Source organism: Homarus americanus, unplaced genomic scaffold, assembly GCF_018991925.1.
Source record: "Homarus americanus isolate GMGI-L3 unplaced genomic scaffold, GMGI_Hamer_2.0 scaffold23578, whole genome shotgun sequence".
Taxonomy (NCBI): domain Eukaryota; kingdom Metazoa; phylum Arthropoda; class Malacostraca; order Decapoda; family Nephropidae; genus Homarus; species Homarus americanus.
Window position 1 is genome coordinate 9,699,312 of NW_024733231.1, and position 13,944 is coordinate 9,713,255.

The window sequence follows — 13,944 nt, forward strand, 5'->3', positions numbered from 1 at the left end:
TTCTTCCAGTGATGTTAGCTTGAAGGAATTTTGGAAGAGTCACTTCAATATAGCAGATGCTGTATTTTTAATTACCTCAGCCTGGAAAGAGGTTACTGTGAGGTGTCTTTGTGCTGCTTGGAGGCCATTGTGGCCTGAATGTGTCCTTCAAAGAGACTTTGAAGGCTTCGAAGAGTTAGAAGAAGAGGCTGTTGTTCATGAAATTGTGGCTCTGGGCAATTCCATGGGCCTGGAAGTGGATGATGATGATGTTGAGGAGTTGGTGGAAGAGCACAGTAAGGAACTGTCCACTGAGGAGCTGCTTGAGCTTCACAAAGAGGAAAACGAGACACTGAAGCGGAGCATAACTTCTGAGGAGTCAGGGGAGGAGGAGGACAAGGAGGAAAGCCGCATCATTCCAGTCAAGGATCTCAAGGATGCGTTCTTTTGCTGAAGCAAACTGTCCAAGCTTGCTGAGGATTATCATCCTGATGTTGGTTCTGTGCAAAAGGCCATCAGTGTGTTCAATGACAATGTTATGAACTACTTTTGGAAGGTCCAGAAATCAAGGTTGAAGCAGCCAACCCTGGATACCTTCTTTACAAAGATAACAAAAGAACATACAGACAAAGTGTCTGTGAGACAGTCACCAAAGAGGGCTAGGAAGGATGACTCCTCTCCTTCCACCTCTTCTCAATAATTCTCTCCTCCCCCCTCCCCCTCTGCCTCCTGTCCTGCATGCTGAACAACACTAAGGTAAGATAAAGTATCTGACAGGTGTAGCGCTGGTACAGCAGTGTAGCCTGATACAGCAGTAGCCTGCACAGTTGTATAGCCTATACAGCAGTGTAGCCTGGTACAGCTGTATAGCCTGATACAGCAGTGTTGCCTGGTACAGCAGATTGTATAGCCTAGTACAGCAGTGTAGCCTGGTACAGCAGTGTAGCCTGATACAGCAGAGTAGCCTGGTACAGCAGTGTAGCCTGGTACAGCAGTGTAGCCTGATACAGCAGTGTAGCCTGATACAGCTGTATAGCCTGGCAATGCAGTGTAGCCTGGTACAGCAATGTAGCCTGATACAGCAGTGTAGCCTGGTACAGCAGTGTAGCCTGGTACAGCAGTGTAGCCTGGTACAGCAGTGTAGCCTGATGGCAGTAAAGTAGCCTGGCAGCGTGTAGCCTGATACAGCAAAGTAGCCTGATCAGCAGTAGCCTGGTACAGCAGTGTGCAGCGCGTATAGCCTGATACAGCGTAGCCCTGGTACAGCAGTGTAGCCTGATACAGCAGTGTAGCCTGGTACAGCGGTGTAGCCTGGTACAGCAGTGTAGCCTGATACAGCAGTGTAGCCTGATACAGCAGTGTAGCCTGGTACAACTGTATAGCCTGATACAGCAGTGTTGCCTGGAGTACAGCAGCTTGTATGCCTAGTACAGCAGTGTAGCCTGATACGTTAAAGTAGCCTGGTACAGCAGTGTAGCCTGATACAGCTGAGTAGCCTGAGAGCAGTGTAGCCTGGTACAGCAGTGTAGCCTGGTACAGCAAAGTAGCCTGGTACAGCAGTGTAGCCTGGTACAGCAGTGTAGCCTGGTACAGCAGTGTAGCCTGGTACAGCTGTAGGTAGCCTGATACAGCTGTATAGCCTGATACAGCAGTGTGGCCTGGTACAGCAGGTAGCCTGGTGGCAGTGTAGCCTGGTACAGCAGTGTAGCCTGGTACAGCAGTGTAGCCTGGTACAGCAGTGTAGCCTGATACAGCAGTGTAGCCTGGTACAGCAGTGTAGCCTGGTACAGCTGTATAGCCTGATACAGTGTAGCCTGATACAGAAGTAGCCTGGTACAGCAGTGTAGCCTGGTACGGAAGTAGCCTGGTACAGCTGTATAGCCTGATACAGCTGTATAGCCTGATACAGCAGTGTAGCCTGGTACAGCAGTGTAGCCTGGTACAGCAGTGTAGCCTGATACAACAGTGTAGCCTGGTACAGCAGTGGCCTGGTACAGCAGAGTGTAGCCTGGTACAGCAGTGTAGCCTGGTACAGCAGTGTAGCCTGATACAGCAGTGTAGCCTGGTACAGCAGTGTAGCCTGGTACAGCAGTGTAGCCTGGTACAGCAGTGTAGCCTGATACAGCTGTATAGCCTGATACAGCAGTGTAGCCTGATAGCAGTGTAGGCCTGATACAGCTGTATAGCCTGATACAGCAGTGTAGCCTGGTACAGCAGTGTAGCCTGGTACAGCAGCAGCCTGATACAGCAAAGTAGCCTGGATACAGCAAAGTAGCCCTGCGCTGTTATGTAGCCTGGTACAGCAGTAGCCTGGCACAGCAGTGTAGCCTGGAGCGTGTAGCCTGGTACAGCAGTGTAGCTCTGGTACAGTTGGCACGATACAGCAGTGTAGCCTGACAGCAAAGTAGCCTGGTACAGCAGTGTAGCCTGGTACAGCAGTGTAGCCTGGTACAGCAGTGTAGCCTGGTACAGCAGTGTAGCCTGGTACAGCAGTGTAGCCTGGTACAGCAGTGTAGCCTGGTACAGCTGTATAGCCTGATACAGCAGTGTAGCCTGGCACAGCTGCATAGCCTGCTACAGCAGCCCTGATACAGCAGTGCTGCCTGGATACAGCAGTGTAGCCTGGTACAGCTGTATAGCCAGGCCAGCAGTGTAGCCATGCAGCAGTGTTGCCTGACAGCAGTGTAGCCTGGTACAGCTGTATAGCCTGGTACAGCTGTATAGCCTGATACAGCAGTGTAGCCTGGCACAGCTGTATAGCCTGATACAGCAGTGTAGCCTGATGCTGCTGTATAGCCTGATACAGCAGTGTAGCCTGGTACAGCTGTATAGCCTGCTACAGCAGTGTAGCCTGATACAGCAGTGTAGCCTGGTACAGCAGTGCAGCCTGGTACAGCTGTATAGCCTGGTACAGTTGTATACTGATACAGCAGTGTAGCCTGGCAGCTGCATAGCCTGATACAGCAGTGTAGCCTGATACAGCAGTGTAGCCTGGTACAGCTGTATAGCCCGCTGTAGGCCTGGCATACAGCTGTATAGCCTGCTACAGCAGTGTAGCCTGATACAGCAGTGTTGCCTGATACAGCAGTGTAGCCTGGTACAGCTGTATATCCTGGTACAGCAGTGTAGCCTGGTACAGCTGTATAGCCTGGTACAGCAGTGTAGCCTGGTACAGCTGTATAGGCCTGGTACAGCTGTATAGCCTGGTACAGCAGTGTAGCCTGGTAGAGCTGTATACCTGATACAGCAGTGTAGCCTGGTACAGCTGTGAGAGCCTGGCACAGCTGTATAGCCTGGTACAGCAGTGTAGCCTGATACAGCAGTGTAGCCTGATACGGAGTGTAGCCTACAGCTGTATAGCCTGGTACAGCTGTATAGCCTGGTACAGCAGTGTAGCCTGGTACAGTTGTGTAGCCTGATACAGCAGTGTTGCCTGCACAAGTAGCCTGGTACAGTTGTATAGCCTGATACAGCAGTGTAGCCTGGTACAGCTGTATAGGCCTGGTACAGCAGTGTAGCCTGATACAGCAGTGTAGCCTGATACAGCAGTGTAGGGCCTGGTACAGCTGTATAGCCTGGTACAGCTGTATAGCCTGGTACAGCAGTGTAGCCTGATACAGCAGTGCGTTGCCTGGTACAGCAGTGTAGCCTGGCACAGTTGTATAGCCTGATACAGCAGTGTAGCCTGGTACAGCTGTATAGCCTGGTACAGCAGTGTAGCCTGATACAGCAGTGTTGCCTGGTACAGCAGTGTAGCCTGGTTCAGCTGTATAGCTGGTACAGCTGTATAGCCTGGTACAGCAGTGTAGCCTGGATACAGCAGTGTTGCCCGGATACAGCAGGTGTAGCCTGGTACAGCTGTATAGCCTGGCACAGCTGTATAGCCTGGTACAGCTGTATAGCCTGGTACAGCAGTGTAGCCTGATACGGCGTAGCCTGATACAGCAGTGTAGCCTGGCAGCTGTATAGCCTGATACAGCAGTGCTGCCTGGCACAGCTGTATAGCCTGCTACAGCAGTGGCCTGACACAGCTGTATAGCCTGATACAGCAGTGTTGCCTGGTACAGCAGTGTAGCCTGGTACAGCAGTGTAGCCTGATACAGCTGTATAGCCTGATACAGCAGTGTTGCCTGGTACAGCTGTATAGTCACAGCTGTATAGCCTGGTACAGCAGTGTAGCCTGGTACAAGCTTGTATAGGCCTGGATACGCAGTGTTGCCTGGTACAGCCGGGGAGTAGCCTGGTACAGCTGTATAGCCTGGCACAGCAGTGTAGCCTGGTACAGCAATGTAGCCTGATACAACAGTGTTGCCTGGTACAGCAGTGTAGCCTGGTACAGCAGTGTAGCCTGATACAGCAGTGTTGCCTGGTACAGCAGTGCAGCCTGATACAGCAGTGTAGGCCTGGCACAGCTGTATGAGCTCCGGTACAGCTGTATAGCCTGGTACAGCAGTGTAGCCTGGTACAGCAGTGTTGCCTGATACAGCAGTGTAGCCTGGTACAGCTGTAGAGCCGGTACAGCTGTATAGCCTGGCACAGCAGTGCTAGCCTGGATACAGCAGTGTTGCCTGGTACAGCAGTGTTGCCTGATACAGCAGTGTAGCCTGGTACAGCTGTAGAGCCTGGTACAGCTGTATAGCCCGGTACAGCAGTGTAGCCTGATACAGCAGTGTTGCCCGGTACAGCAGTGTGAGCCTGGTACAGCTGTATCGCCTGGATACAGCAGTGTTGCCTGGCACAGCAGTGTTGCCTGGTACAGTTGTATAGCCCGATGCAGCAGTGTTGCCTGGTACAGCAGTGTAGCCTGGTACGCTGGTGTAGCCTGATACAGCTGTATAGCCCTGGATACAGCAGTGTTGCCTGGTACAGCAGTGTAGCCTGGTACGCAGTGTAGCCTCATACAGCTGTATAGCCTGATACAGCAGTGTTGCCTGGTACAGCTGTGAGAGCCTGGTACAGCTGTATAGCCTGGTACAGCAGTGTTCGGTACAGCTGTATAGCCTGGATACAGCAGTGTTGCCTGGTACAGCTGTATAGCCTGGTACAGCTGTATAGCCTGGCAGCGTAGCCTGGTACAGCAGTGTTGCCTGATACAGCAGTGTTGCCTGGTACAGCTAGTATAGCCTGGTACAGCTGTATAGCCCCGTACAGCAGTGTAGCCTGGTACAGTTGTATAGCCTGATACAGCAGTGTTGCCTGGTACAGCAGTGTAGCCTGGTACAGCAGTGTAGCCTGATACAGCAGTGTTGCCTGGTACAGCAGTGTAGCCTGGTACAGCAGTGTAGCCTGGTACAGCAGTGTAGCCTGATACAACAGTGTAGCCTGGTACAGCAGTGTTGCCTGGTACAGCAGTGTAGCCTGGATACAACAGTGTAGCCTGGTACAGCAGTGTAGCCTGGTACAGCAGTGTAGCCTGGTACAGCTGTATAGCCTGGATACAGCAGTGTTGCCTGGTACAGCAGTGTAGCCTGGTACAGCAGTGTGTTCGGTACAGCTGTATAGCCTGGATACAGCAGTGTTGCCTGGTACAGCAGTGTAGCCTGATACAGCAGTGTTGCCTGGTACAGCTGTATAGCCTGATACAGCAGTGTAGCCCGGTACAGCTGTATAGCCTGGTACAGCAGTGTAGCCTGGCACAGCTGTATAGCCTCATACAGCAGTGTAGCCTGGTACAACAGTGTAGCCTTATACAGCAGTGTGGCCGGCACAGCTGTATAGCCTGATACAGCAGTGTAGCCTGGTACAGCAGTGTAGCCTTATACAGCAGTGTAGCCTGGTACAGCAGTAGCCTTATACAGCAGTGTAGCCTGGTACAGCAGTGTAGCCTGGTACAGCAGTGTAGCCTGGTACAGCAGTGTAGCCTGGCACAGTTGTATAGCCTGATGCAGCAGTGTAGCCTGGTACAACAGTGTAGCCTGGCACAGCAGTGTAGCCTGATACAGCAGTGTAGCCTGGTACAGCTGTATAGCCTGATACAGCAGTGTAGCCTGGTACAGCAGTGTAGCCTGGTAAAGCAGTGTAGCCTGGTACAGCTGTATACTGATACAGTAGTGAGCCTGGTACAGCTGTATAGCCTGATACAGCAGTGTAGCCTGGATACAGCTGTATAGCCTGATACAGCAGTGTAGCCTGGTACAGCAGTGTAGCCTGGTACAGCAGTGTAGCCTGGTACAGCAGTGTAGCCTGGTACAGCAGTGTAGCCTGGTACAGCAGTGTAGCCTGATACAGCTGTGTAGCCTGGTACAGCAGTGTACCTTGGTGCGCACAGTGAACTGGTGCAGCACAGTACCTTGGTGCAGCACAGTACCCTGGTGCAGCATAGTGTACCCTCGTGCAGCCAGTGTACCCTGGCGAAGCACAGTGAACCCTGGTGCAGCACAGTGTACCTTGGTGCAGCACTAGCACCTTGGTGCACAGTGTACCTTGGTGCAGCATAGTGCACCTTGGTGCAGCACAGTGTACCTTGGTGCAGCACAGTGCACCTTGGTGCAGCACAGCGTACCTTGCGCAGTACAGTGTACCTTGGTGCATCATAGTGAACCTTGGTGCAGCAGGTACCCTGGTGCAGCACTAGTGTACCCTGGTGCAGCACAGTGTACCCTGGTGCAGCACGTACCTTGGTGCAGATCAGTGGTACCTTGCGCAGCACAGTGTACCCTGGTGCAGCACAGTGTACCCTGATGCGTTACTGCGTACCCCTGGTACAGCACAGGTATCTGGCGACAGTATTCCGGTGCAGCACAGCGTACCCTGGTGCAGCACGTGCACCTGGTAGCACTGTACCCTGGTGCAGCACAGTAACCCTGGTGCGCACAGTGTACCTTGGTGCAGCACAGGTACCCTGGTGCAGCACAGTGTACCCTGGTGCAGCACGGTATCTTGTGCAGCACAGTGTACCTTGGTGCAACAGTGTACCCTGGTGAGCACTGTGTACCCTGGTGCAGCACAGTGTTCCTTGGTGCGGGCACAGTAAACCCTGGTGCAGCACAGTACCCCTGGTGCACCACGGCGTACCCTGGTGCAGCACGGTGTACCTTGGTGCAGCACAGTACCCTGGTGCAGCACAGTGTACCCTGGTGCAGCACAGTGTCTTTGCGCAGCACAGTAAACCCTGGTGCAGCACAGTGTACCTTGGTGCAGCACAGTGCACCCTGGTGCAGCACAGTGTTCCTGGTGCAGCACAGTACCTGGTGCAGCACAGTGTACCCCTGGTGCAGCACGAAATTTTGCGCAGCACAGTGTACCCTGGTGCAGCAGTACCCTGGTGCAGCATTGTGCTACCCTGGTGCAGCACGGTGTACCTTGGTGCAGCACAGTGTACCCTGGTGCAGCACAGTGTACCTTGGTGCAGCACAGTACCCTGGTGCAGCACAGTGTACCCTGGTGCAGCACAGTGTACCCTTGCGCAGCACGGTACCCTTGGTGCAGCACAGTGTACCCTGGTGCGAACAGTGTACCCTGGTGCAGCACAGTGTACCCTGGTGCAGCACAGTGTACCTTGGTGCAGCACAGTGTGCCTCGGCAGACTGTGCTACCTTGCGCAGCACAGTGTACCCTGGTGCAGCACAGTACCCTGGTGCAGCACAGTGTACCCTGGTGCAGCACGGTGTACCTTTTGCGTTAACAGTACCTGGCGCGCACAGTGTACCCTGGTGCAGCACAGTGTACCCTGGTGCAGCACAGTACCCTGCAGCACAGTGTACCTTGGTGCGCAGCACAGTCTGGTGCACAGTGTACCCTGGCGCGCACAGTATAATCTGGTGCAGCACAGTGTACCCTGAGTGTAATAGTACCTGGCGCAGCACAGTGTACCCTGGTGCGTTACCAGTGTACCCTGGTGCGAAAGCACCCTGGTGCAGCACAGTGACCTGGTGCAGCACACGTGTACCCTGGTACGTTAGTAAGTACCCTGGTGCGCGCACAGTGTACCCTGGCATCATAGTGGAACCTGCGCAGCAGTGTGCACCTGGTGCAGCAGTGTACCCTGGCGGATCAGTGTACCCTGGCAGCACAGTGTACCCTGGTGCAGCACTATGTACCCTGGCAGCACAGCGTAACCTGGTGCGCACAGTAAATCCTGGTGCAGCACAGTGTACCTTTGGTGCAGCACAGGCATCCTGCGCAGTACCTTGGTGCGTCACTGGTACCCTTGTGCAGCACAGCACCTGGTGCGCATCAGTAAACCTGCAGCAGCACAGTGTACCTTGGTGCAGCACAGTGTACCTTGGTGCAGCATTGTGAACCCTGGTGCAGCACAGTAACCCTGGTGCAGCACAGTAAATCCTGGTGCAGCACAGTGTACCTTGGTGCAGCACAGTGTACCCTGGTGCAGCAGGTACGGCAGCAGTGTACCCTGGTGCGTAAATGTACCTGGTGCAGCAGTGTACCCTGGTGCAGCACAGTGTACCCTGGTGCAGCACAGTGCACCTTGGTGCAGCACAGTGTACCCTGGCAGCACAGTGTACCCTGGTGCAGCACGGTGTACCTTGGTGCAGCACAGTGTACCCTGGTGCAGCAGAGTGTACCCTGGTGCAGCACAGTGCACCTGGTGCAGCACAGTGTACCTGGTGCAGCACAGTGTACCCTGGTGTAGTCCTGGTGGCAGCACAGTGCACCTGGTGCAGCACAGTGTACCTTGGGCAGCACAGTGTATCCTGGTGCAGCACAGTGATCCAGCACAGTGTACCCTGGTGCAGCACAGTGTACCCTGGTGCAGCATCAGTACCCTGGTGCGGAATAGTACCCTGGTACAGCACAGTACCCTGGTACGTTACTGCGGCACCTTGGTGCAACAGTGTACCCTGGTGCGTTATGGTGCGTATCTTTGCGCAGCACAGTGTACCCTGGTGCAGCACAGTACCTGGTGCAGCACAGTGTACCCTGGTACAGCACAGTACCTGGTGCAGCACAGTACCCTGGTGCAGCACAGTGTACCTTGGTGCAGCACAGTGTACCCTGGTGCGTCACAGTGTACCCTGGTGCAGCATCAGTGTACCTTGGTGCGACAGGCAGTACCCTGGTGCAGCACAGTGTACCCTGGTGCAGCACAGTAAAACTTTGGTGCAGCACAGTGTACCCTGGCAGCACAGTACCTGGTGCAGCACTGGGTACCTTGGTGCAACAGTGCCCTGATGCAGCACAGTGTACCCTGGTGCAGCACAGTGTACCCTGGTGCAGCACAGTGTACCCTGGTGCAGCACAGTGTACCCTGGTGCAGCATTGTGCTACCCTGGTGCAGCACAGTGTACCTTGGTGCAGCACAGTGTACCCTGATGCAGCACAGTGAACCCTGGTGCAACATGTACCTTGGTGCAGCACAGTGCACCTTGGTGCAGCACCAGTGTACCCTGGTGCAACAGTACTCTGGTGCAGCACAGTGTACCCTGGTGCAGCACAGTAACCTTGCGCGTTAATAGCGTACCCTGGTGCAGCACAGTGTACCCTGGTACGTTAATACCTGGCAACACAGTATATTCTGGTGCAATAGTACCTGGTGCAGCACAGTGTACCCTGGTGCAGCACAGTGTACCTGGTGCAGCACAGTGTACCCTGATGCACAGCACCCTGGTGCGAACAGTGTACCCTGGCGCGGCACAGTGTACCCTGGTGCAGCACAGTGTCCCTGGTGCAGCACAGTGTACCCTGGTGCGTTACAGTACCCTGGTGCAGCACAGTGTACCCTGGTGCAGGACAGTGCGTACCCTGGTGGAGCACAGTGTACCCTGGCAGTATTCCTGGTGCAGAATAGTGTACCTCTGGTGCGCACGGAAGTATCCCTGGTGCAAGCACCTGGTGCGACAGCGTACCCTGGTGCAGCACAGTACCCTGGCGTTATACCCTGGTGCCACAGTGTACCTTGGTGCAGTTAATAGTAATCTGGTGCAGCACAGTACCCTGGTGCGCAGCACAGTGTACCCTGGTGCAGTTAATAGTACCCTGGTGCAGCACAGTGTACCCTGGTGCAGCACAGTGTACCTTGGTGCAGCAATAGTACCCTGGTGCAGCAATAGTGTACCTTGGTGCAGCATTAGTACCTTGGTGCAGCACAGTGTACCCTGGTGCAGCACAGCGTACCCTGGTGCATTAATAGTACCTGGTGCAGCACAGTGTACCCGGTGGCAGCACAGTACCCTGGTGCAGCACAGTGTACCCTGGTGCAGCACAGGACCTTGGTGCAGCACAGTGTACCCTGGTGCAGCACAGTGTACCCTGGTGCAGCAACAGTGTACCCTGGTGCAGCACAGTGTACCCTGGTGCGTAATAGTAGGCTCCTGGTGCTAACAGTGTACCCTGGTGCAGCACAGTGTACCCTGGTGCAGCACAGTGTACCCTGGTGCAGCATTGCAATTTCCTTGGAGCACAGTGTACCCTGGTGTAATAGTGTACCCTGGTGCAGCACAGTGTACCCTGGTGCAGCACAGTGTACCCTGGTGCAGCAATTGTACCCTGGTGCAGCACAATGACTAAGAACATGGTGGATAATGAAGAAATAAAAGAGAAATAAGAAGACTTACTTATAATTGGTGACCATTTGACTGATGATGGAAGAGACTTGTAGTCCAGTGAGTAGACAGGTGTCCAGCCGTTTGCCGTCTGCGCCCAAACTTTAGTTCCACCTTCACCACAGGAGGCGAGGAGGCAACAGTTGCTGCTCCACTCTAAACATTGAACACGACCCTGTAAAAGGCATCACTTATATTAACTTGTTTTTCATTCTGCAGTACCTTTAAAGTCTCCTCCACCCACACACACACACCTTGACCACCGAAGGGTCAAGGCCTGTTCAGGCGCTGCTCCTGCTGCCCCCCTTGGCCATGTCGGCCCACTCCCCAAGTCCCTCTCCCCGACCCATCCTCACCACCGAGATATCAGCATAATAAAAAGTGACAATATCGTTTCGGAAAAAAGTGGGATCAGTGTTGAACAGTGATAAACAGTGTTTAAGCCAGTGAATTCAGCACAAGACAGTACCAGTGAGAACAGTGACCCACCACTGAGATAAGCACCCCTGGGAACCATCCTCTGACCAGATGGTGTTAATCCATCCACCCTGGGAACAACAGCAGGTCGGCTTTACACCTGACTACGAGATAACACAACATCACCGAGCAGAGAATGAGGTACTGTGACACCACCCCACACCACACAGTGTCCCCATGACCATGTGAGGTCCTTCATGTCAACACCCAAGGACGAGTTACTGCACCACCTAAACACCACACCACCCGGTGCCTCCATGACCACGTGAGGTCCTTCATGTCAACACCACCTAAGGACGAGTTACTGCACCACGCGAACACCACACCAGCCCAGGCCATCAACTGTAAACAATAATAATTTGTATGTTCAATTCATGGTTCTTCTTCTTCAGTAATGAGCTTTGTTAAACTACCCACCCACAACATGTCTTTGTATGTATGATGTCATTTTTGTCCAATGTATTTTCAGCTCGGGCTGCGGAAGTTTTTTCAATAAACCGTTAATTATTTACACACACACACACACCCAAGCCAGCTACCCACCTGCCCACCCACCCATGCAGGCACGGACGGACGGACGCACACACACACACACACACACACACACCCAGCAGCCACCACCTGCCCACCCACCCATGCAGGCACGGACGGACGGATGCAAACACACACACACACACCCAGCCAGCCACCCACCTGCCCACCCACCCATGCAGGCACGGACGCACGCACGCACACACACACACACACACACACACCCAGCCAGCCACCCACCTCACCCACCCATGCAGGCACGGACGCACGCACGCACGCACACAACACCCAGCCAGCCACCCACCCATGCAGGCACGGACGGACGCACGCACACACACACAAAACAAGAGTGAGAAAGAAGAGTCTACTATTTTTACACAAGTTTTACTTTCATGAATAATTTCCTCATTTTAAAATTCTGTCTATAACGCTCTGAGTTGAAATGCCCAAACATCATTACAGGAACAATAAATGTGTGTTATGCCAGCCTACATCACTACTGGTTGTCATGGACCTGAAATAGAAATACATATATGTTACAGTACGGTACAATACAGTACTGTACTGTATGTCAAATAATGCACACCTTCATTATCCTCTACACAGAGAACATTTACTACTGCTGTCTGTACCACACATGTTGTCTGTAATTCACATGTTGTCTGTACTTACACATGTTGTCTGTACCACATAGTTGTCTGTACCATGTTGTTCACATGTTGTCTGTACCACATTTTGTCTGTACTCACATGTTGTCTGTACCTCACATGTTGTCTGTACCACACATGTTGTCTGTACCACATGTTGTCTGTACCACATCATGTTGTCTGTACCACACATGTTGTCTGTACCTCACATGTTGTCCACACATGTTGTCTGTACTTCACATGTTGTCTGTACCCACATATGTTGTCTGTACCTCACATGTTGTCTCGTACCTCACATGTTGTCTGTACCACACATGTTGTCTGTAACTCACATGTTGTCTTCACATGTTCATTACATGTTGTCTGTACCACATGTTGTCTGTACCATACGTTGTCTGTACCACACATGTTGTCTGTACCTCACATGTTGTCTGTACCACACATGTTGTCTGTACTCCTACATGTTGTCTGTACCTAACATGTTGTCTGTACCACACATGTTGTCTGTACCACATATGTTGTCTTCACACATGTTGCTCTCATCTTCCACATGTTGTCTGTACCACATTGTCTGTACCACATGTTGTCTGTACCACACATGTTGTCTGTACCACACATGTTGTTGTACCACATGTTGTCTGTACCACACATGTTGTCTGTACATCACATGTTGTCTGTACCTCACATGTTGTCTGTACCACACATGTTGTCGTAGCATTCACATGTTGTCTGTACCACACATGTTGTCTGTACCTCACATGGTCTGTACTCACATGTTGTCTGTACCACCATGTTGTCTGTACCTCACATGTGTCTGTACCACACATGTTGTCTGTACCACACATGTTGTCCTTACTAACATGTTGTCTGTACCACACATGTTGTCTGTACCACACATGTTGTCTGTACCACATGTTGTCTGTACCACACATGTTGTCTGTACCACACATGCGTCTGTACTCACATGTTGTCTGTACCACACATGTTGTCTGTACCACACATGTTTCTGTAATTCACATGTTGTCTGTACCACACATGTTGTCTGTACCACACAATGTTGTCTGTACCTCACATGTTGTCTGTACCACACATGTTGTCGCCACATGTTGCTGTCTACCACTGTTGTCTGACCTTACACATGTTGTCTGTACCACACATGTTGTCTGTACTAACATATGTTGTCTGTACCACATTTGTTTGTCTGTACCACATGTTGTCTGTACCTCACATGTTGTCTGTACCTCACATGTTGTCTGTACCTCACATGTTGTCTGTACCACACATGTTGTCTGTAATTCACATGTTGTCTGTACCACATGTTGTCTGTAATTCACATGTTGTCTGTACCACTCATGTTGTCTGTACCACACATGTTGTCTGTACCTCACATGTTGTCTGTACCTCACATGTTGTCTGTACCACACATGTTGTCTACACTTGTGTCTGTACCTCATATGTTGTCCACATGTTGTCTGTATCACATGTTGTCTGTACCACACATGTTGTCTCGTAACACATGTTGTCTGTACCACACATGTTGTCTGTAATTCACATGTTGTCTGTACCACACACATGTTGTCTGTACCACACATGTTGTCTGTACCACACATGTTGTCTGTACAGTCTGTACCCACATGTTGTCTGTACCACACATGTTGTCTGTACCTCACATGTTGTTCACTCACATGTTGTCTGTACCACACAGTTGTCTGTACCACATGTTGTCTGTACCACACATGTTGTCTACACATGTTGTCTGTACACATGTTGTCTGCACACATGTTGTCTGTACCACACATGTTGTCTGT

At 52.1% G+C, this 13,944-nt stretch overlaps 1 protein-coding gene across 1 annotated transcript in view; it reads right to left on the reverse strand.

The window, feature by feature from the left end:
* The window catches only part of LOC121869750 (probable E3 ubiquitin-protein ligase HERC1), a gene marked incomplete at its 3' end in the record, with an annotated part of 129,873 nt that overhangs the window by 41,689 nt on the left and 74,240 nt on the right, over window positions 1–13,944 (reverse strand). Inside the window, 1 exon segment of the mRNA XM_042371323.1 lies at window positions 10,494–10,656. Coding sequence (XP_042227257.1) covers window positions 10,494–10,656 — 163 coding nt within the window.